General features: G+C 45.9%; 1 protein-coding gene across 4 annotated transcripts in view; it reads right to left on the reverse strand.

The window, feature by feature from the left end:
- Positions 1-23,760, reverse strand: part of LOC120830770 (tetratricopeptide repeat protein 28) — a 140,449-nt gene that overhangs the window by 56,752 nt on the left and 59,937 nt on the right. For all 4 annotated transcript variants that reach the window (XM_040195666.2, XM_040195665.2, XM_078086849.1 and 1 more), the window contains one exon: positions 852-999. In XM_040195666.2, the coding sequence (XP_040051600.1) occupies positions 852-999 (148 nt within the window). The remainder of the gene's footprint in view (positions 1-851; positions 1,000-23,760) is intronic.

A 23,760-nucleotide genomic window follows, 5' to 3' on the forward strand; every position in this document is an offset into this window, starting at 1 on the left:
CTGTTCTTTATTCTCTTAGCGATTTTAATTTTTTTTCCTCTGCATTTGCACACAAATATTCAGAAGAGCCCTGTATTCAATCAAAGAAAAACAGAATCCCTTACTGAACAAAGCCCTTCGCAGCTGATGATATCATTGCAAGGCCACATTCAAAGGCGCTGCTATCAGAACACTTTGAAACAGAGTGGAGGACAAAGCGAGCCTGCAAGATGACTCGATTTTGGTAGTCGTTGCCGTGCAGATGTGAGGAATATTAAAACCTCTGCAGTGGTCGTCTTGGGTGAAATTGTTGCCAAGTTTGTTTTGCGGCTCATGAGGTTGGCCCGCAGCGATTGCTCATGGACAATCGGTTCACTGCACTTGGCTGATACTACAGATAATAATTTATAACAGAAAGAACGCATTTAGTAACAATCTTGGCTTGAATGTGCTGCTTATGAATCCACTCAGCTTTAGAAAAAAGGCTCACACAGGGGCAGACGGGGACAATGGCATTAGTGCTGGATGCTCATTAAGATAACGGGCTATCTGCGTGCGTGATCAGCCCGTCTGACAAGTAGATATGCTGAGGCTGCAGGCGTCAGGCCTCACAGTCCAGAGGTAAGTACTTGACACCAGCAGTCAGTCACAAAGACATAAAGACAGACAGAGAGACGGATGGCCTGCCAGCCAAATGGGTAGAAAAACTGACAGGTAAAGTCACCTCAACATGCTTATTGACTGACAGTGTGAGCACTATTTCACAGACAGCCGTGTGGGGACACAAGACAAAACTGGAGGTGGTGAAGAAAATAAACAGTGACATGCAGACACACACAACTACAAACATACCCGGCTGCTAAATGCCTTACCTCGTAACGGCGACTTCATTGCGGCTTCCACCATGCCCACCAGCAGCTGAAGGCTCTTGGGGTCCTGGGCCAGCCCGGAGGCGAAGGCGGCCAGTGCGTCGGCATGGCGACCAAGGTACTGAAGGGCAACACCCTGTCGGAAGTATGCCTGTAGAAGGAGAGAAGTGAGAGTCTTCAGGGATCCGGTGCAGTGACGCGGCATTCATACAAACATTACACGACACACTCATTTCACGCCATTTGCAGTTGTTCCACCTGGGCAGTTTTCTGAACATGTCAACTCTCTCCCTCCGCTGTATTCCCGTAATAAAGTAACTGTGGCTTGTGTACTTGTTAATTGGATTAACGGTTTTACATAAATGCACATGTTACACCGGCTGGCTAGCTTCTCAGGAGCAACTTTCATTTTTCTCTTCAATCTTTTGTATTCTACTTGCTGCGGGAGTGAAGTGCACACAAGAGGAGTAGCGACATTTCTCTTGGGCTGTGTAAGAATAAAAGCCAAGAGAGAGTAAAAGAAAAAGGAGGCTGTGAGAGAGCTACTTCGTGAAGTCGGCCTGTAGCTCGATAAAAGAATACCCATGGATACTTCAGATTGTGCATTGCCTTTCTCTGGGCTCAGTTGTAAAATAACAACACAAGTGACCGGAGTCGGTTTTTGCCATATTTGCCCATCAGATGTGTCATGTTTGGGATTTGAGAGCCGCTCTTGAAGCAGGCAGAAATTAACAGCATTTGTCACGCAGTCCGTTATTCAAAGGGCTGAGAGAGTCACATTGTTGTGGAGTATAATAATTCAACCCCACTGAGATATAACTGCACGTGACTGCTGACATACTGTATCTCTCGGAGAGAGGCTGAAATGTTTGGAACATTCTTCAGATTGAAAAACTAAAACAGACGGCGTCTCTGGGATACAAAGCTCCATCAAGTGTGAGTTTTTTTTTCCCCCCCTTCATACTGTCTGTTTGGACTAAGCAGCAAAGAGAGATGTGTTATCCAAGCAAGTTTGTGGCCCAGAATGTTTTTGTTTGAGGCCTGATCATAAAATAATCCTGGTGAGTTGTTAAACCTGACTCTGGTCCAGTCTAATAATGGCAGCAAAGGGAGAAGGAACAAGATCCAGCTCAGTTTTTACAATCCAAACCACTAACTCCCCCCAAGAGAATGCAAACTGTCTCACGATAGACATCAGAAAAGCATCACTATAAGCAGCCACAGTCAACCTTTCCTTGTCTGGAGATTCTATTTGGTTTTTGCTGCCGTCTGGTCGCCTCCTCACGGAGCTGCTCCACTTACAGATTCCAAAAGTGACACCAAGGCTAATTTGCCATTATCATCTAAGAGGCCTTTTCATTAGTCCTCCAAAGCTTCTCTGTTAACACCGCTAGGAAGCAAAAAAAGCAGGGAGGATTAAAGAAAATGAGACATGACACAGAATTTATAGAGACCAATAATTAATTTTGCTTCTGTCCGCGGCCCCCCCACTGACTACCAATCTCTCTCCAGACCTGCCGCCCTCCCCAACATCTCCACCTCCCTCAGCTTGCAACACAACTCCATTGACAGAGATTAGATTCAAAGCATTAACCTTTGTTCTAACACTGTTATTATAAGAGGGGAGCGCAGGCCAGGGTGCCCGCTCAATATTAATTGCATCTAGTGACGATGGAGTTTGGGCAGAACGCATTGGGGAGAGTGGGGGGGAAGGGGGGGGGGGGGGGCACAAACGTTTTGCCTGGGGGAACAAAAGACATTTAAAAGCATTTGTCCCTTTGATTAGATTTGGCCTCCTATATGACGGCTCACCCAGAGACCTTCCTTTCATTCTCGAGAGCAGCACGCCAAGCCTAAGACACCCAAAAAGATGAATCGAATGAGGCTTGTTTCAAACAAAAAATGTTGTCTTCTTTAATCATTTGATTTAAAGTGATGATGTCCTTCATACGGCTGAAAGACTAGACCATTGCAGCAACCATTAAAAGAATGTGAACACAAGCACGAGAATAAATGCATGAACGAAAGAGCCATAGCGAAAATGTAAGAGCAAAAAAAAAAAAAAAAAATCTATAATGCCGTTCGGCACATTGATTCTGCCATTATTCAGCCTTCAAAACACATCATAGCTGCAAGAACACACACACACACACAATACAACCTCAGCCTTCGCATAATCCAACCAGTGATGCTCATTAAACAAGGGGCTCACGTGAATTTGCGTTACAGTTACTGAACGCTAGCGTGGGGGGGGGGGGGCACCAAATAGTGCAGAAGAGGACAAAGCTGCAGATGTAACACCCAGAGGTTGGCTACGCTATTGGCATGAGGCATTATGTGAGACAACATTTTCCTAATTCACGCTTGACAGGATATTTCCTAAAAACACAGCAGCATCTGCTTAGAGCTGCTGCTACAGTGATTAGCACAGACAGAGGAAGATAAGGAGGGTAGAGGGGGAGAGAGAGAGAGAGCGAGCACTAACAGGAAAAGAGAGGGATCCGCGGATTAACTTTTCCCCGTCAACATACAGCATTACATGCACAACAGAATGGAGTCAGTGCTTATTCTCAGCCAAAAGCCGCCTCCCTAAACGGGCTGCACAATTAGAGGATGACTCCTCCGGTGGCAAAGTTCGCACAACCCTTCTGAAATGTGACTGTTAGGCGTCTTGTCCACATGAGATCCACAAACCAATACTTCTAATAATGCGTTTGCGTAATATTCCATTCGGGGTAAATTATCGACTCGCCCTGCTTCTTCGCCTCATCTGTTAAATGAAGCGATGTGCTGATGCAACAGAGTGAATGGAGTGGGAAGGTGTGTCGTTTTCACCCGTGGCTAAATCCTGGGGGTGCCGATGTGCATATCTGTGTGTGCATATGTGTGTGTGTACACGTGTGTTTGTGAGAAAAAGAGAGAGAGAATAAGAGGCTTGAAAACATACGAATAAAAGAGGATAAAAGCTTTTTTTGTTTCTCGAACATTTTAATATTTCATGAATACTTGTTTGATGTAGTTTTAAATAATTAATAATAATAAATAATAAATAATTTAAATAATTATGCACAAAAAAAAAAAAAACGTATTCACTCTGGTACGCTGTGCTGATCCAACGTTCTCCGCACACATATGCCCACACAAGCTTGTGCACGTGGTCGAATTTGCTTCCTTACTCTTTAACAAGACACTTACAAGGAAACATGGTCAATTGTCTTTCAGAGCTCTTTTGTTCACAATGAGGCTCACAGGCGGAGCAGCTGGACCGGAAGTTGACCAGATTAAGATTGGGAGTTGACCAGCTGTTAGAGGCTCCTTTCCCATTAGCAGATTAATACCACAACATATGTCCTTGCCTCCTTCTTAGGCTCCTCGCCAGAGCCCTCTAACCCCAGAGGTGTCTTCTGCCCCTGGGAGGATGACTTTATTTGAGCTTGTCTATCCTTGTTTGAAATATATGCCTTACAGCAGTGGTCCCCAACCTTTTTTTTACCTTACGGACCGTTTTCATGCACGACACACTCCTCTCAATCCTCTCAACAGAGAACAGAGAACAGCGCTCTCTGTTCGCTGGTGGGCAAAACTGCCGTGCACGGTAAGAGGACAACGTGAACAAAACCCCATGGTGGCGCTTGGGAAATATGTCAAAAGGGACGAGCGCACATAATTAGGAGAGTCAATCCGGTCAATTCTTAAAAATAAAACATTTTTCAGAAAAAAATATTCTTTCCGTGGTGCGGCCCGGTACCAAATGGCCCGCGGCCCGGTGGTTAGGGATCACTGCCTTACAGGGTCGAATGGGTATGAACAACGGGTTGGTTTGGCATGATGTTCACACTGTCCTGGTCAATAGGTTGCTGCATATGCTTCCTACATCTAAGTTGCACACACTTAAAAACATGATGGATTGCCAAAGGTATTCGTTCTCCTATCCTGAATCGGTCATTCAGAGAAATAAAACAATAGAATATTGTGCTTTATGGAGCTAGCAACCAGCCAATTATTTGTTATTTATTTGTTGTTATTATATTATATTAAAAAGCAGTTTCCTGCTACATTTTCATCGTTGTTCAAATCTCAACTCCAATGATGTCTTTCCTCCCAACAAGCTCCGCCGCTGAACCGACTGCTCCAGCTGTGCTGCAGAGGCCCACAGACTTGTGCGGCTCGCTATGCGCTGATCGGTAATAACAGAGATGCTCTCACATGAGGAAATCAATAGAACCCGCGTAAGCTCTGTTTAGACCGTGCCACACCCTTTACAACTGCCCAGCCGGGTTCTGATCACCCACAGGGCAGTTGGCGCCACTGCGCCACTCTCAACAGAACACCCGCTGCCGCCATGAAGGAACCTAAATAAGACCATCAAATAGGAACAGCAGGCTGCAAATACTCCGCGCACACACACACACACACGCATACACTAAAAATACATCAATAAGTCGTCAAGAAATCCACCCATCAGTCTCAAACAAACATGTATTACATGAAAACAGCTTTCCACACAGACAAGGACACTTGGATCAGATTAACACTAATGGTGTGACAGGGACAAAGGGATTGCTGCCTTTCTTCCCTCCGTGTCTTGGCTCTCTAACTATAGGTGTTGTTGCCTGGTTTCCAATGTGACCTAGAAATGTCATGCGTCGACCAGAGTTTGAGGCATGTGCCTTCCGCCATCCCTCGGAAATGTCTCACGCCACACTTTCAAGGTGACACAGTCGATTCGCAGGGTACACAAAATGTCAACTGCTTAATTTAATATCCGGGGATTACTGGCGGCCATGACAAATTAGCTGTAGAACTGCAGGAAAAAAAGTGGAATGGAATGATTGGTGCTTTGGGCCTTCTGCCCTTCAACTTGACAAGCTGAAAGCCGCCGTACAGCACAATGTAGCCTGTACTTAATTAAATCTATTTTGATGCCATAGTCACTGCGTCTCTTTCTAAGGCTCACTGCAGGTACACATCTCCTTCCCACAGGACCTAAAAGGTCGTAGGTCAATCCTCAGCGGCGGCAGTGGGGGCATTACAACCATTACCTTGGGCCAAACATCAACCTCTGGCCTCGAGGTCACTAGGATGGAATCATGACACAGTTGTCTGTCTATTACCATCTCCCAAATCTAATAAGACCAAACCCTAAATCAGCGAACAGCCCTGACCTGCATCGATCACGTGTGTATTCATCTTCCTGCATGCGTTGTGTTTGTGTAGAACAGTGACAGGCTGATTTTTACTCACATGGATTGAAAGATTTCTGCAGTAGTCCAGTAAAACCACAAGAAATGTTGAATTTTCCAAAGTTTGTTCCGTCCACTATTGTTGACTGGAGGTCTTTTAGCGGAGCAAGTCAAATTAAAGCCCCTTATAATGTGCATGTAGGTAGATGCAGTAAAATATTTATGATCCATTGATGTGTACCTCCCAAAGGGCGTTGTAGACTCTGGTGATTGCTATTCAATCCAGTCCCTAATTAGCCCATTAGATTAGATGGCTTTAATGAGAACAAATTAAAATGATCTTTCTTTGTGAAGCCGGCAATTAAAGGGTAAATGTTTCATTATTCAGAGAGTGGAAACAATAAGACCCAGGTACAATCCAGGACGCCTGGCAGAGACTTCAGCACCAGAGACATAGTCTCTCACGGCTGCGAGGAATCGATTAGCAGCCTCACATTCAACTGGCAGCCGGTACCGGACTCCAGATTGGAAAAGGTCATCGTCAGGTATGTGAAATCAATGCTGAGCACTCTGCATTCACTGGGTCTTGTATTATCTGGCTGGAGGATGGTTTCACTTTTTTTTTTTTTTTTTTTTTTAACAATTACCAAAAGACAAAGAAAAGTTTCCAAAAGAAGGGCTTGTGATTCGGGTAGGATGTCATGTGGTGAACATCCATTGTGACGGTCTCAGTGAAATAGCGTGTAGCGATTTCATTCATCACAGGCAGATTAAACAACACAATAGCAGCGAGCTGCGGGGTTGTGCAGGTACATGCTGTCACAAAACACTGTTTTGCAAAGGAAATTCAATTTTCTTTCCGCTACGTTCATGTCCACAATAACTGAGGGGTTTCAACAAGGAAGAAGCCCAAAAGAGGGAGATAAACCAGAAGATACAATGGCAACATGCCCGTAGCTCATTCAAACGTTAGAAAACACACGTCACACTCTTCCCATATGATTTATGGCCCCATTTGCCACATGGTTGCAGCTAGCATACTTGCAATTTTATTAGCATCTTAAGAGTCTTGAGATGTGCGGCTGAGAGGGTCAGGGTGCTAAACACATTTCCGTGCCCCTCTCGACTGGCTCTTAGGCTTTGCTCTGCCTGAGCGTTGCACATGAACCCCACAGCCACAGGGGCTGACTCTCAATTAAAGTAGGCATTAATTACTTAAAGGAGCTTTAATCAATCACGGGCAGATGGTGAGCCGGAAAAATAGAGAAAACTGCCAAGGCTGCCAAAGTTCTTTCGACCCTGACCAGACCAGAGTTGGCCATGAAAGCCGTTATCAAAAAAATACCTACAAGGCTTATATTTGATAAATGTGTAGTAGTAGAGTATATTTGGCAACTAAAAATGCTTGTCAAGCAAAGTGCGGCGATCCCTCGAGTACATTTTTCTTGACAGTCAGATCTTAAGTCCTGCAAATCATTAAAAGAGTTCACGACGGAACTAAAACTCACTTTTCGTCATAGAAAAATTGTAGGTCCTGGCTGTGGCAAAGCCGATGCCAAGGGATGAAGCAGGTCTGACCATACGTGTCCCCGATGTGTTTGGCCCCACAGTACCGACAGAAGAGGCTACTTGGCCCCGGTGCTGTGCTCTCCTGGCCTGAGGCACCGCGTCCTCCATCTTCATTTGTACTCACTTAATTGGCTTTGACAGTGAACTCAAGCATGGCTAAAAAATAACCTCCTCTTGGTAAACACTGGCAGAGAGACACATGTTCTCAACATGGGATATCGGGCGTCTCCATTAGCCATTAGGATGGGTAGTCATGTCCGACTGGCCCTCTCCCACTGCTCTGCAAAGCGTGACTCGCCGAGCTTCACATCTCAAACGTTGGATAACAAATTCCACATCCCAATTCACATACCATTTAGCCGGTGGAAAATGAAAACTCCTCAAACCAGCGTTTTCTGACGAGGGAAAGATTGGCTGGCAAGCGGAAGTATGTCTGTGCCTCAGGTGTTTTTTGGGGGCGGTGAGTTATCATCACTTGCGGAGTTTGAAGGTCCCAAAGAGAGACAAAGTCCACCAAGTTATCACCGCCCTCACACTGACACGCGGTGGGCACAGCTTCTTGTCGGTGTCAGCACTTGCGTTGGGTTCATTAGGTTGCTCTGGCCTTAGTGGGGAGTTGCTTCATCAAACAAGAGTCAGCAGCGCAGGCTGCTTGACAGTGTGGATCCCGAGTTTCCCTGCAATACTTCAAAAGACTCTCAGTCAGCCTTTATGGAGAGAGCTCTGATGAAAAGCATGGCATGAGACCCATTGCTTTTGATTCTGCTGGTAGGGACTCATACATGATTGAGTAAAAGGAAGGCTGACTCACAAGCTGAGGCCCAGAGAGACAGAGGACTGGAGAGCGCAGAGGGCAGGGTGAGGGAAGACAATGATGAGATAAAACCAAAAAGGCATATACTTAAAACTGGGAGAAGGTGGAAAGACAGAGGAAGAGGGCGGGAGGGAGAAATAAAGGTTAGCACACGGAGGACACCCAGAAATGCCTCTTGTTATTCCTTCCTTGTGCACTATCAGAGCTCTTTATTGTGCATGACCTGTTTCTCCTTCCCATCTCCCTCTGCAGCAGCAGCATCAGTACACTGGACTGTTGTGCTTGCCACGTCGCTGCTTGGGCACACAGATCTCCCCAGCGATTACCAGATAAATGCACTTTAATTCAAACACATGCGGAAAGGGTTCATATAGACTCCCTAATTCCCCCTCCACACACAGCAATATGAACTCAATGAGTCCCACACGGACAGTCGCCTCTATTTATCATATATATGACATGCTCTGGCACATTCCTGTTAAGAGGGAAAATATCAGAAGGAAGCTGAAGAAAGGAAGATTATATGCGGACCACGGAGGGCTTTTACGTGCTGTTTTTCTATTGAGAATAATCAGTCAATCTCATCAATTTCACACCATTCCTTCCGCCATCGAAAGAATCAACCGGCAGAAAACTTGCACGCAATAACTCAACACAAACACACAGCGAGCCCAGAAAAACCTCTTGCTCAGAGCTATGACTCATACTGTGAATGCCAACAATTAATGGGGCTCACCACACCCAGCTGGCTGCAGTGTGGAGAATGTATTAATTTTCTCATTTAGAAACAAATATATACTCCAAATAGATTAATGGTGTTTGATCAACCCGGCAGAATGACGCCAATTAGTGTGTGTGGAGGCTTGATTTTGTGCTGCCTCTAAAAGCTTGTGGCAGCTACTAAAAATCAGAAAGTTAAAATAAGATGGCACGACTAGCCATCTCACTGCTATATTGAAAAGCACTATAATTCTTTAGGAGGGAGTTGCATTACAAGGAAAAGAGGTGGAAGTACAGAGAAGAGGCGGGGGCCGCCGTAGGGGTGTAGGAGTGCACAGTGGAGCCATGGGAACCAGGAGAGGAGGATTATAGGTGTAGAAAATTGAGGCTACGGTTAGAGAGGGAGAAGTGACCGTGGCCGTCGTTTCATACTACACACAGAGATTGGCAATCAGCTCCTCGCACCACGACGACGGGAAACGATTGATCCGGACAAGCAGGACTGTTGGCTGTGATAAAAGTAATTAATCACTGTGGCCACGCTGGAATAGTGCCGTGAGTGCAACCCAGCTCTGCAGAGTGTGTTTACACGTATGCGACTATACGTAAACGGGCGGTTCCTGGTCCAACCCTCTGCACACATGTCTGAAGTGTGATGGAAGGATGGAGTAGAGAAGTAAGGGTAACTTTGGGGGAAGAAAATAGCCAGGTGGAGGGAAGAGGGAGGGAAGGAACATGCACATACCTCACCTATTTATTCACATGCATGGACTCAAGAGGACCAGCAGTGCAATCCATCATAAGAGTCAATTCAACGCCCACTGAATAGAGGACTACAGTTAAAAGGGAGCTGGAGGAAAATTCCCCTTTACTTTTCTCAGAGGGAAATTAAGAAAAAACATCTTCTGCTGCAGGTAACTTACTTTTTCTTAATATGAAAAACATTCCCTCAGCTTCATCATGGCCACCCCCCCTCCTTTGAAATCATTTATTGCCCCTCTGAAAAGAAAACTGGAATTTTCCAGCAACAGCCTTAAAAACCAATTTCGCATCCTTCCAAATTTAATGCTCATGCAAACTGCTTATAATTGAGAGACTAATCTAAAGATGGTCTTGTTTTCAGCACATTAGACACCCCACTCATACTTGCAGTGATTCTAGAGAGCCACCGTGTATTCGCTGTATTCTCTTGCCACCTCACTCCTGATGGTGCATTATCTCACTGTCAGACCAAATGGCCATTTTAATTGTGTGAATTGTTGTGCTTGTCTTTCAAGAATACAGGCTAAGAAAAGAAGAGAGAGAAACTGAAAATAGCTCGTGCATACTGTGAATCCCATTAGATCTCACACGCGCACACACACACACACACACACACCTTCCTGAGGCTCCCAGTGATGGTAACCACGCTCCTCCTCCCCTCCTCCACACTGCAGTGATAACAGAAGCAGGAGGCCCAGAACCACAGAGACAAGACCCTGATCAATAAGAGTACACAAACACACACACCCAAACACTCACTCACACTCACAGGGGAGTCCAGTGATCCCACAGTAGCTGGGGGGTCTTAGGGGAATGGGCGTCACCGGGCGATGGGAAAATTAGATGTGAAATCGTGAGTGGAGTAGAGAAGAAAGGACGGAGGGGTAGGGCATGAGAAGAGTACGGCTTCTCTCTCTGGCGTCATGTTTCTATCCCTAAGCTAGAGAGTTAGAAGTGCAGCAGCTGCAGCGGAGAAAGTGCCACGCGGTGAGAAAGCACTCATTGAAGTGTTGGCTGAGCTGCCGCAGGCCTCGATGCTAATAGAAACAGAAGCCAGGGACCCCTCTATGCCGGTGCCTCAGCTGAGCGGAATATCAAATTCACCTCTTGTGTTAATGATTACCCCCGAGCAAGGTGCAGGTCTGCAACACCACTTTGCAAATGAACATCATCAAACCTGAAGATTCAAATTAGCACATTGTCCGGACCTGCAGGTCTGCACTCACAGCTCCGTGGTGCTGCACCTCGAGGACACATTTTGGCTAATAAGAGGAATGATTCTCTCGCTAAAGCTGAATACTAAAGGCTTCCCAGGCTGCACTGCTCATCTCTCGCAACAGTTTGCCTGAGTTGAACCAGTATGGTTGGTGGTTTTCGACTTGATAAATGCCCCCGCTCCTCCTCCCCTCCCACTCGCCCTCCAATAAAACAAATGTGTATGAATTACCTATTACATTTTCAAAGGAGTGATGACCTCAGTGAGGTAGCCAACCCCACAGCAATCATTTACTGAGCCACAAGCCGCTGCCTCCTCTCTCCTTTGTGAACATGCGATGCACCTGTATTGCTTCGCGCAGCCCAAATGAATACTTAGCTCACTCAGCTCACAACAACCGCATACAGATATATTTTTTCTTATATTGTCTCTTCTGCAAAATACATTAGTGCTCTCTTTACTGGCAAATATGTTACGACACATTTCCTAACACTATCCTCCCTGCATCATTTATCATGTTTTGGCATTACGATAACATCCTGCACTAAGCCATCTTCTGGTGCTACTCTATGAATAAACTTTGTAGTACCAGCCAGGGATGGCTCATTATGCCGGCCTATCATGCTGGGCCTCTTTTAAAGTGGTTTCTCTCTTGGGTAAAAAAAAGTTCATGTGCTACTATGCTTTTTTTTAGTGCAGTGGATTAAAAATCCTGTTTTAAACATTTCTTTGCTGCTTTTTCCCCAGAGCTCGTGGAGATCCTTTGGAGAGAGCTTTGGAGTGTTCAGAGAGAATTTCATTCAACCTGTAGCGCTTCATGTTGCCCCCATGGGGCTTTCTTTTCCCTCCGTCGGGGGTCTGAAAGCCAAACAACCCCGAGGAGAGGGTCAGGGAGCCACTCATCTACTGTCCAAACACGGTGAGCACAGACCAGGTGTACACAGGCAGGTTGTTTACAGGCCTAACCAAGCAGATAGATTATGTGGAAGATCACAGATTAATCAAAACGAATATAAGCTCGGTAACACAAGTTAACTGTGGAAAATATTTAGAAAAAGAAAACCAATCATTAAAGAACGCAACCTCCTGAAATGTCTGTCTGTGGTGTATAAACGTGTCAGCCCATGTTTTGTTTCCCTCATATCACCGAGTTGTCTTATTAAATCCATTGCCTGGAGAGACCTGGGTAATTACTCACTCCCTTCACAACACCTTTTGCACTTTGAACCAGATGTGCTGCTTCAAATGTCAAAAACCTTAGCTGGCAATTAAACACCACCCTCCCCCAGTGCCAGTTTTAATGGGCCTCATCTACTCTACGCAGTAAAAACTGCAGGCAATTCATATCAAGTTACAATAATAAGTATTATGGTTTCACGGAGCCCTATTCATTTATAATTTGAGTGATATTTTCAGGTTATTAAGGTAAAATAGAGCGGTGGTTCCCAAACTGTCAGGCGCACCCCGGGGGGGGGGCGGGGTGGCACCGTGGAACTACATCATCAACTCAAAAAAACACTAGCACACACACACACACCCCGGTAAAACAATATAAAAATAAAATGATAAGGACAATTATTGTTGTTAAGATGTAAAACTCCACCACCAGAAAAACACAAAAAGGTTAAAAGTACAAAAACATAATGAGGCACATCCGTCCCTGGGCTTCACAAGCACAATGGTCGGCCATGAGGTAATATGTACTTATTTTAGAAAGAAATATATATATTTTATAGTTTATATATTATAATGCAATTATTTAAAATAAAGAAGGTAGGACCTATTTTGATGTTCCAACATCCAAGGGGGGTATCGACAGAAAAGGTTTGGGACCACTGAATAAAAGCAACATGATGCCTTTGTATGAATGTTATGAAAACATTCATGTGGAGATGTCGGCAGCCCATTATGTGCTGAAAATATGCTTCCCCGGTACTTTGCATATCGTCTTTGTCGTGAGTGCAGAAACATTGGTTGCTAATTGGCTACAACCAAACACAAGGTCAGAGAGCAGTCCCACTTAATGCGAACACCAGACAGGTCAAAGGTTGACACCACTCCCCTGTCAAGGCTGATTCAGAATGACCAAGTCAAATGCACTGTTCCCTATCAATTCCTTTCACCCCAGTGTCATTCTGCAACGCGTAACCGCCAATAAATAGGCCGGTATCTTTGCATGCGTGTCACAATGGCAGCTGTTGTACCTCCGCCCCCCTCCACTTCCTCTTCCCGGGCACGACTACAAGGGGTGCTCAGTGTTTATGTCACCTCTTAATTGCATTTCCCCCCATGGCAGAGGTATGGCTTTGTGTAGGTGCCCAAAGGAAGAAAAAGAAGGTCAGGCTGCCAATTTGGAGCTGGCAGTTTGAGAGTAGCGGCGGCACTTAGTTTCGCTTGAGTGGAGAATGGAGGGCTGCTGCTCATCTATAGAAACCAGGACAAACAAAAGAGATAAGTAAAAGTGAAAGGAAGACAAATCTCCCTCGCAGCTTTGCGGTCTTCAGGCGCTGGGAGAGTGACACCGGGCTTACAGAGAAGTTCCATGTTCCAGAACCGCCGGGGATTGAACAGGGACAGTACGGAACAGGAGGGGAGGATTTTGGGAAGGACATTTGAATGTCCCATACACAGATAATGTGCGATAAAGTGTCATTTTTAGGACAACCTGCGGTGTTCCACAACTATTCAAAAATACCCCATTCACATTTTAAAAGGTACCCAAAGATAACGCGTTCCGTTTAATCAAACCAAGAAGGCCCCTTGTGATAAAAATGTCATGTAGCCCTGAGGCATTTGGATCTGCCCCGGGTCATTAATGGATTTCAGTGATCTAGTCCATTTCATTATGGTGATGCTCTGTAACCCTAAATAGATTGCACGCATGGAAATATAAAATATAAATTACCCAAAGATCACAAAGTCAGGTGGAGGTTTGAAATGAACTAAATAAGGAATATAGGACGTGAACTCGGGACACAGTTCCTCATTGTTAATAGAGAGGAAAGCAGTAGTCGTAAAAGACTTTACTGCAAGGAAAAGAAAGGCAGTGCTTACAGTGCCTAAATAACAAATGGCCTTTCAGCAAAGTTAAGAAACGTGTGCCCCAGTTACCAGTATGCCTTCTCTTACTTGAACAGATATGGTTTGACAAAGAGCCAGTGAGCCCCGACTCTTCGTCTTTTTCCATTTCTGAATAATTTCCATCAAAACACCTCAACGTGGCAGTCGGAGAAAGGAGGGAAGAGAAGGAGATAGAAAAGGTGAGCGGAGAATGAAAGGATAAGGGGCAAAAGTAGTTAAGAGGCCGTCGGTTTAGGGCTGCACACTCACAAAGAGGATATCATTAGACCCAACAGAATATATTTCACCACTGCATTTGTTGCACACTGCAAAGGATGAAAAAGAAAGAACATAATTTTCCTTGTGACAACAAATCAGTTCCAGTGAAAGTACAGTTTGCATCATTAAAAGGAAAGAGGCACTTATCTCTTTGCCCAAGCCTCCGGCTCGCCGGCGGGGGTGACTTGCACACTGACAGACCAAGGCAATTTTAAAAAGGCAGGCAGCATAATCTCTATAGATTCCCTTATTTGCATTCCCCTGCGGCTGGGTCAAACTGTCAGTCTGTCTCCCGCTCTCACTGTCTGTTGGTCACAATCCAGAGTGTCACTGCAGCAAGTCAGGAGGACATGGCAGCTCTGGTCAGAGGTTCATCATGGGTCAACAACTGGGTCCCACCCAAGGGGACGCCAGCCATTGTTTATGGAAGGGGATCTTTCTTGCGGGCAGTCAGCCATGGAGGTCTTATTAATGCAAATATAACTGCATTACACAGGGCGCAGGTGGTGGACTAATTGCCAGCTGATACTATTAAAACATCATATCTCTTCTCTCGGGGGTATAAAGCTGTAGATCATGTTCAGAAGGGAATGGGAGTGAAGGATGGGAGAGTGAAGAGGCAGGTGACAGGGTGAGGAAGTGAGGTCACCCATCAAAAACACACCCATCACTCCAGTAGTGGTTCATCTGACCTGGATATTTCACCCCCACAACCACCACCAGCGCACACAGGCAGAGTTACACAACAGCAGTTGCCGCCACATGGTTTCTGCAGCTGTCTTTGCCGTTCAGCCATTAACCAACATTCACTGACTCCAGACAAACGAAAATGACTGTATACTGTCACCCTGGTAAATTACAGAGGTATATTTATTACAGGCTCACTGGGAAAGGGTCAATCCAAGCGCTTCACAACAACTAGCAGCAGTTAATAATTTGGCTATTACAGTCGCGTTATCCTCAAACGGCATTGTCCAAATGCCCTCTCCTGCTCCTGACCCGAGCCACTCTCATGACCCCGCCCAGCAAAGGACACGGCCATTAGTGTGAATCAACCCAAACACTTGGCTTTTAAGCGGGCTGGAAACTGGGGGAGCCTTTGAACATCCTGCCGTCTGCTGATAGAGCGCCTCAGAGCTGGCCCCGGGGGACCCTGAGTCCTGGCCTCCCTATCTCATGTTTTTCAATACACATCCATCGACACAAATGAAAATAAAATACATTTGAGGGTAGAAAAACAAGATTGCGGCGGAAAAGGACGTGGTGGTAAAAAGGGGTTGAGATTTCAACTCCCCAGAGGACTAAAGGACGACGTCTGAGGTAATTTCTCCATGAAAGTTATTAAAACCAAATGAATAAATGCCCTTTTCTGCCGAGCTCTTTTAAGGTCTCCCTCCTCCCATGCACCATTCCTATCCTTTTGGGAGTGAATCCCTTTCAGAAGTGCCCGTTTTGATGATGCTGACTCTTCTTGGTCTCTGAGGAGCAATTACAGTCTACCTTGTCAAATACCACAAGGCTCCAAAGGACAAGTTCACCGCCCGAGGGGCCGTCTTATACCCCTTGAAACCCCAATTTCAACCCGCGTGAAAGCCAGTGCGCACCAAGCCTCGAACTCTAATGAACAAAGCCGAAGACAAGACCAGGACAATAATGAAAATAGCTTCCTAGTCAACATCAGGATCCACCATACCTCAACCCATCAACCCCGAGCATAACCCCAAAAACCCCACAGGCACGGCTTTCAAAGACAACCATCCATTTTGTCAACCCCCTGATGAGCAAATTGTTATTAGCGGAGGGAATCCAATTCACTTTCTAAAGCGAACCTCGAGTTCCCCAGGAGCCCACCCACATCTGAAGAGGAGGTTGCTGTAGGTGATGACTCTATTCAATCAGCTCCACGCACAGGAGGTGAGAGCCATCAGCCTGGACAAGGGTGGGGGGGGTTCTAAACGCTCCTCATCATCACCTCTGCGTGTGTCTTTTGTAAGTGCGATCCTCTGGCTGGCCCTCAGCCTTAATTAATCGCCTCCTTAGGTCAGAGTGGCACAACAAGCACAGGGTCCGCACTCAGCCCACCTAACACCGCAGCTCCCTGGAGGAGGTGAGAGGTGACGACGGTACTGCACACTCCCCGTGCTAATGACGGTGTAAGCAGGTGGCAGGCTCCCAGACTTGAATGCTTGGCCAATTAGATACACCCCACAGAAAGAATGGCAATGTAATTCTCATCGCATGAATATCCCATCTCCTGCCTGCTGCATGTCGTTATGTGGGATTGGCATATGGGCCATCACCTGCTCAGCCCGGTTTGGGCAACAGGCCGCCGGATAACACGTAGTTGTCATAGCCGTCTTCTCTCGCAGCGCTGGGGCGCTAATTATTGGGGCTGAACAAAGACCAGGCTGGTAAAAGTACATGTCAGTAGTGTGAGAAAGAGGCTCTGAGCTCTCTTCCGAATTCCTTTAAATCTTGCTTCAGTGATCAAAGAGAGAGCAGAGAACAGAGTCAGCCCCAGTTAAATGAAGGTTAGATGGTTTCCGACATGGAGGGCGCTAAAGAAAGGATACCTTTGCATCTAATTGCATTGAGGATCAACCCCTAATTTTGGGCCCTCAGATCCATATGTCAAGGCTAATTTTGTGAGAATAAAGCAATGATCTACAGAGAAGATAAATGAGCACACGTTGAGATCACAATGGCAGAATTGTGTTATAACTCTCCCATTTCCTGTTTGTATATATTAATCAACAATGATGATCAATGTTTTATAGACCAAACTCATTCTTAATGGAAACCTAATGCTTTTTTAATTGCACGCCACGCAATTAACTCATCATGTCACTGTACTTTAATGTTCATGGCCTCTACACAGCAACATGCGGTGGGCCCACCATGATGGAGAACCCAGGTGTCAGTATTGTGTTCCCGTTTTTTAGGGATCATCTTGGAGAATATACAGGCCAAAGGTAGATTTATAAAGTGTGCACGTGGCGGGTGGGTAAATGTTGCCCCCCGTGCCGTGCGTTTCAATCAGATTGAGCAGGTGCAAGCGCAGCACATTATTCTCCCCCTGCTCTGCATAGCGCTGTGCTAGGCTATGTCCTCCTGCTGTATTAGTGTGATGTATGACCCAAGCGCTGTGCTGCGCCACACCACACCGCACCCCCCCCCCCCCCCCGCAGCGCTCCAAAGACCCTCTGCGGCTTTTTCATTCCACCCGTCAACCAGTTATTCATCTCTCCCTCACTCTTCTCTTTCAGTCCCTCCTACATCTCTCTACCATATTGTATCCATCACTTTGTCTTCCTGAGGCATCAAACAGCTTTATTTCCCTCAAAAACAACATAGTGCACATAACTTACTGAGAAAACTGTACATGCATCAATATACAATATTCGGGCTGCATGAATGCCACCTAAGACTTTCGATGCGTCGCATGAATAACTGTGAGGTGAATGGCAAGAAAAGATGTGCAATTCAGAAAAGATCAGAGCGCCAAAAGGTGTTTGTCACATATTTGTCCACTGCACAAGGCTGCACTGACAGCGAGTGATGACTCTTTCCATCAGTGGCACTGGAGAATATGACAGCCAGTCAAAGAAAATAGGAGAGAAAGTCCCCCGTAAGTTCTACAACGGAACAGTGTATCTGAATAACACAATGTGTCAGTTCAAAGCTTCTGTGCTTATGAGAACTGAGCTTGCTCAGAGAAGAAGGGAATGAGGTGCAAAGGTTAGAAATGTAATCCGAGAAAGACAATTACCGTCACTTATGCCGTCTTTTGTGAAGCGGGCCTGTTTTTATCATTGAAGCTAATTTATCTCAATGGTATTTACAGAGGACCAAGAGGACAATGCTGCGGTAGAGAGTAACAGTGAAAAGGCTGTCAAACCAATTCCCATCAACCCCGGCTTCCTTCATTATCTTTGGCTGTTGGCCACAGAAATACCTAATTAGGTGGCTGGTTTTGTGCCATTGCTTTGTCTGCCTCCTTTGTTCCTCTTATGTATTTGTGCTTTATCATTCAAACACAAGATGAGGGATGATGGCTGCTTTTACACTCAAGATGCGTCCATGAAATTAATGATTCTGATTTCTATTTATTACCGTCTGAAAGAGACGGATACAAGATATGTTGTGTGTTTCACACCATGATTTCAAATACAATATGGGTTTAATCACCTCATTACTTGGATATACTTTCCATATGGAAAATATGTTAAGATACATTTCCTTCCAAGCTCTGCAGTCAGGTCTGCCACTGTGCCGTTTGGATCAGGTGTACTTGACCCTGAGGGTGGCGCTTCAAACATCCAGCAAGAATGGGCGAGGACCTCTGCCATGAACTCCGCTAAACACGCGGGCTCAGCCAATGACGGAGCACTAGAGCCGCGTCTCACAGGACACCGACTGCACATTCTTAATCACACTGTGGAACTGATTCAATTCATCTGGCCTGGGAGCAGATATGGAGCCATTACGTCCTTATTAACGGAGTGCGGAGGTGGAGACACACCTGAATGCTCTGGAAATGGGCAAAGCGCTCAGCTTATTTCACTGCAGGAGGAAAGCTGTGGAGGAGGAAGGGAGGGAGTACTGCTATTTAAAGACGTGGGGGCTAAATTTGATTAATCCATAAACTGATTTACTACATTTGATAATGGGCTGGCAACACATCTACACAGGGACCGCAATGATTATATCAGTTATGGTTCATGGCCGTCTAAGATACGGTTAAGCTTGGGGCTCAGAAGAGGGAAGGGCGTAATTGAGTTAGAATTAGTGCAATACCATGCTATGACTTCTACCGAGGTATATAAAGTGTGACATGGAGCTCGAGGACGCTTGGCATTTGGTATTTAGCCCGTGACCTCATTTTTGTTATCTAAACCCAGTTGGAAGTACAGTTATCATTTAATTAGCAAAACCCTGAAAGCAATATTCTAACTAAAAGTTTCCCGTAGATTTTTTTTTTAAGGTTGTAAAGCTTTGAACAAAAATACAGATTCAGTAACTTTTAAATTCCATTACATTTATGTTTTTTTGGCATAGAATTGCATTTGACTTCCCAAAGGTCTAAAGTCACAAATACGGTGAAAAACGATGGAAAGGGAATAGCAAGCTACTCGGTATCCTCTTTTAGGAGAGGACCAATCTTGAATGGGATATAAAATGTGCCATCAAGCTCCGAGTGCCACATATGAACACACAAACTGAGCTGCTCCCTCCACACAGAGGAACACATTGGCTATTTACATTGAGTGACAGCTATGGATAACACAAGAGCAGAAAGGGTGTGAGCAGCAGATGGATGGAGCACACAGTGCCATCTGATTGCAACACAAGGGAAATGTACACATATCCATAGACCTAAAGGTGCAGGAGGAGCAGGGAGCCACTCCTTGGCCAGGATGGCAGGATGGTCTTTCTGGAATGTTAAACCGAAGCCTTGGGAAGCTTGAGGGATGCGGACATTATACACAGGCTGCGCAGGTCTGCGAACTGTTACCCGCAGCTCAGAAGAATGCAATTTATGCATCTGTTTACAAAACACAAGCACTTTGTTCTAAACCCCAAGAGGGTCACGTTCCTCCACCAAGTCAGATCCAATTCCCCATCAAGGTAAACACGTGTAAAGCTGCTCCCGCACACTGGCAGAGTATGATGGAAACTGGTTTGAGATCAAATGGAGCTTTTTCCCTTCCTGATGAGTGGGGGGGCTTCACGGTTCACGGCGCGCCACAGGCTGACGTCAGAGAAGCTCATGAAAACAACACAGGCACTACGTCAACGGGCACAAACTCTGAGGGGCGTTATGTTCACCTGACTGTAGCTACGTGGAACCAGCGGGGGATTGTGTGATGGGCTCCATTGAGCGGTGGAGCATCTCAGACACGAGTCCAAAGCTGTTCCTGTTTAAAACCATTTAACTCCGAAGGGGAGAACGTTTTCGAGTACGGTCTGTACCGGCAATCAATAATTACGAGTTGTGCGATAAGCGAACAAAGCGGGAAAAGAAATTCATGTTTGAGTGTGAAAGGCGGCTACCCGACAACATCCCCCGGGCCTCCGTCGCAGGCGTATGTGTCATTAGCCATCCTTTCTCTCAAGCTTGATTGATGTTCCCTCTCCTAACACAGCCATGCGTCACTAATCATTCCACACGAGACTACACGCATTCTCGACTAACCATTGAGAAACCATTTATTGGCAAAGGACGGCATTAACTGGCTGACATTGACTAGTGCTTTCATTTCATATAATTTCACCCTCATCGACGGCCCAGGCGTGTAAAATGTACTGTATTCATTCAACAGATTAATATAGAAATATCTCAATCTATCTCACTTCAGTCAGGCTCGTCTGCTCCACTTTTCACTGCTGATGTTTGACCCATATTAGCAATCCGCTGTTGATGAATACATTTTTTTCCTCCTTGTTTTGTTGTATTTTAATGTTTGGTCAACTGGCAGGCGCAACGTGGACTCGCACTGAGACCGCCGCCCCCCCCTCGCCGCCCGCTGAATGTGTGAGAGCGCGATAAACTCAGACTAAGGGAATCCTGGGAAGGCTGTGAGGCGTTTTGAGAGTAATCTGACCCAGAGGGCAGGCTTAGGCCGAGCCGTGTCGTAAAGGACAACGAGCCAGAGCGGTGGAGAAGCTCATACACAGCGCGCCCCCCCCCACAAAAAAAACGACATCAGATCCGCTTCCAGCCGCAGAAATAGATTATTGCTGTTTATCCTCTTTTCTTTCCAAATTTCTACATGTGCGAATTGTAGTCGCTGGGCTGATAGAGGCAGTTCTCCACACCTCCCTGCCCGCTATCGGCGGTCCAGGCGCTTCAATGTGTGCTTTAAAAAGAAATCAATTGGTACAGCTGTGAGATGAGAGTGTAATACTGAATACATTTCGTGTTTCCCCTTCTAATCTTCTCCCTCAACACGTCAGACAAATTGTGCTACCACTGCCAAATCTAATATAAGTGCCCTCCTTCTCCCCAAAATGCATATATAACCACACACACACTCGCACACACTCTAGCACAACACACACAAATGAAGGAGGACGGACTGGAAGCGTTGTGAAATGGAGAGTGGAAATCACAGCCAGAGGGTTCAAATACGTACGAAAATACCGATGTAAAAAAAAATGGGCCCAGGGGATGGACCACGCATCTAATCTGTCTGCTGTCCGTCCCCAGGCTCCTGGTGTCCCTGCTCGCCAAAGTCATTCACCCGGGCCGGAATTGTTTGTGGTTTTGTATTGAAAGAGAACAACTGCTCACAATACATTCAGGATTCAGCCGTTCGCGGCTCCTGCTTCCCCTGCGTCGTGGTTACATCCCCTGCACCGCTTCCCATCACATTTCCCCATCCAGTTGCTTATCGCCTCTCCCCCTCGAAGCGCCTGCACTTCCCTTTGCAGCAAAACTGCAAATCCACCACGCTGGGTGAGTAATGCTGCGATTTATCACGCCACATCTTGTGGCTACCTGTCGTGTAGAGATAGCATTATTGGTACTATTGAGCCGATGCAATTACCAAACAGGGAGTCTCTTGGCTCCGTCTGCATCTTAACGCATAGCAGACTTCCACCTCATGACCGGGGAAGAGGCTATTACAGGCAGGCCTGCAGAAAACAGCTCTGCGCCTGAGAAGCAGACCGACGACGTGGAGCTCAAGTGTCGAAGACAGAATCGGGGAGAAAAGGGAACATTGTTCGGCGAAATGAGCCATCATCAAAGCACGTGTGAAGGCTGCTCGCGCTGCCGACTGCCCTCGAATGGCAGAATGCCGCCATCTTTCTAAGGACGGACAATTTAATTGAAAATCCACTTCTTTGTCTGTGAGAAAACAATCAAGTGTGAAAGAGCTGGGGCAGTTTTCCCTGGCTCAGTAGTTACCAGAGAGAGGGAAGGAAAGAGGAAGACAAGCTGAAAGCTGGGGAGCAAAGAGAAATGGAGCGGTAGGAATAAAATGTCAGCAAAGAGAATGAAAGCAATAAAAGAGGACACAGGCATGGAGAGGGGAAGGGGGGGAAGGGTTATGGATTGGACTGAGATGAAGAGGCAAAACGATGCGAGGGTGGGAGAAAGAAGTGAAGAGTTGGAGGTAAAAAACAAAAACAATAAAAGGTGGCGGGCAGAGCAAAATCCAAGCTAAGCAGTCTTGCTCAGGCTCGATTTCCAGGACATGATTAGTTTGGAGTGATGACATGTAATGGGTGCAATAAAAAGCCCAGCTTCTCCCACACTCTGGTTCCCTAAAAGAATCACTCTTTCCAAAAGAGAAGCCTGCACTAAAAAGCTTAAAAACTCGGGGGACTAGTAGCCTTCATCCCTCCTTTTGTTCCACAACTGCCATGCTTGTAAACCCCACTAAAACAACCCACTAAGTATCTGTCAGTATCTGTGTCTTCCCCTGCAAAGCCTCCTTGGGTAGTTGCAGCCCAGTTTCAATCACTTCTTAATTCTTAACTCAAGGGCTGATCCTAAAAAAGGAACCCATTTTCCCCCCCCTGCACTTACAGCATTTACAGCGGATGGTCATTGTAAAGGTTTTTAGGTTTGCATGCATACAGTATATATATTGCATTCAATCTTATATATATATTAATAGCAGAACTTTTTAAGGGAAAAGAGAAAATGGAAAAGGAGAAATGCTGCCATTGAAGTGTGCTGCTGCAGTGTTTTTTTCAAATGGCAGAATTCATAGTGAAATGGATATCTGAGAAGCACAGATTTGGCCATCTCTGCTGTCAATGTGATGGTTGCTTGACACAAACACAAGCCTCGCCTCGCATGACAGTAGAACACTGTTTGTGGAGAGCATAGGACTGTGATAACTGAGAACAGAGAACAAAGGGAAATGAAAAAGCATGAATATGTTTAGAAGAAAAATAATTGACTCTGAAACACTTGCAAGGGTTTAAAGGTTCTCGCCCTCTCCTCCCACCCTCCTCAACTTGCTACCTTCTACTCTTCCTCTCCTTTTACGTTCCTGACATATTTTCTTCCCTACCCCCTGCAGAGTAGTGCCACTCTTCAATGTCCACATTTTGGCTGACTGTTTTGATCTTTACACAATCACAGATTGTCCCAAGTCAAGAGCGTTAAGTTTCCACCCAGTCCACCTTAACAAATAGCCACGTGCAGACAGACTGGACTCAGGTCCCACCCGGACCCCCTGCTGCTGCAAAATCCCAGACAGGGTGTCCTGGCCTGGCTCTACCCCAGTGAGCAACAACCTGGTCTCCGCTCTGCACACCAGATTGACTCCGTCTGCGTCAGCACACGGGTGG

The sequence above is a fragment of the Gasterosteus aculeatus genome, chromosome 13 (assembly GCF_964276395.1).
Source record: "Gasterosteus aculeatus chromosome 13, fGasAcu3.hap1.1, whole genome shotgun sequence".
Classification (NCBI taxonomy): Eukaryota; Metazoa; Chordata; class Actinopteri; order Perciformes; family Gasterosteidae; genus Gasterosteus; species Gasterosteus aculeatus.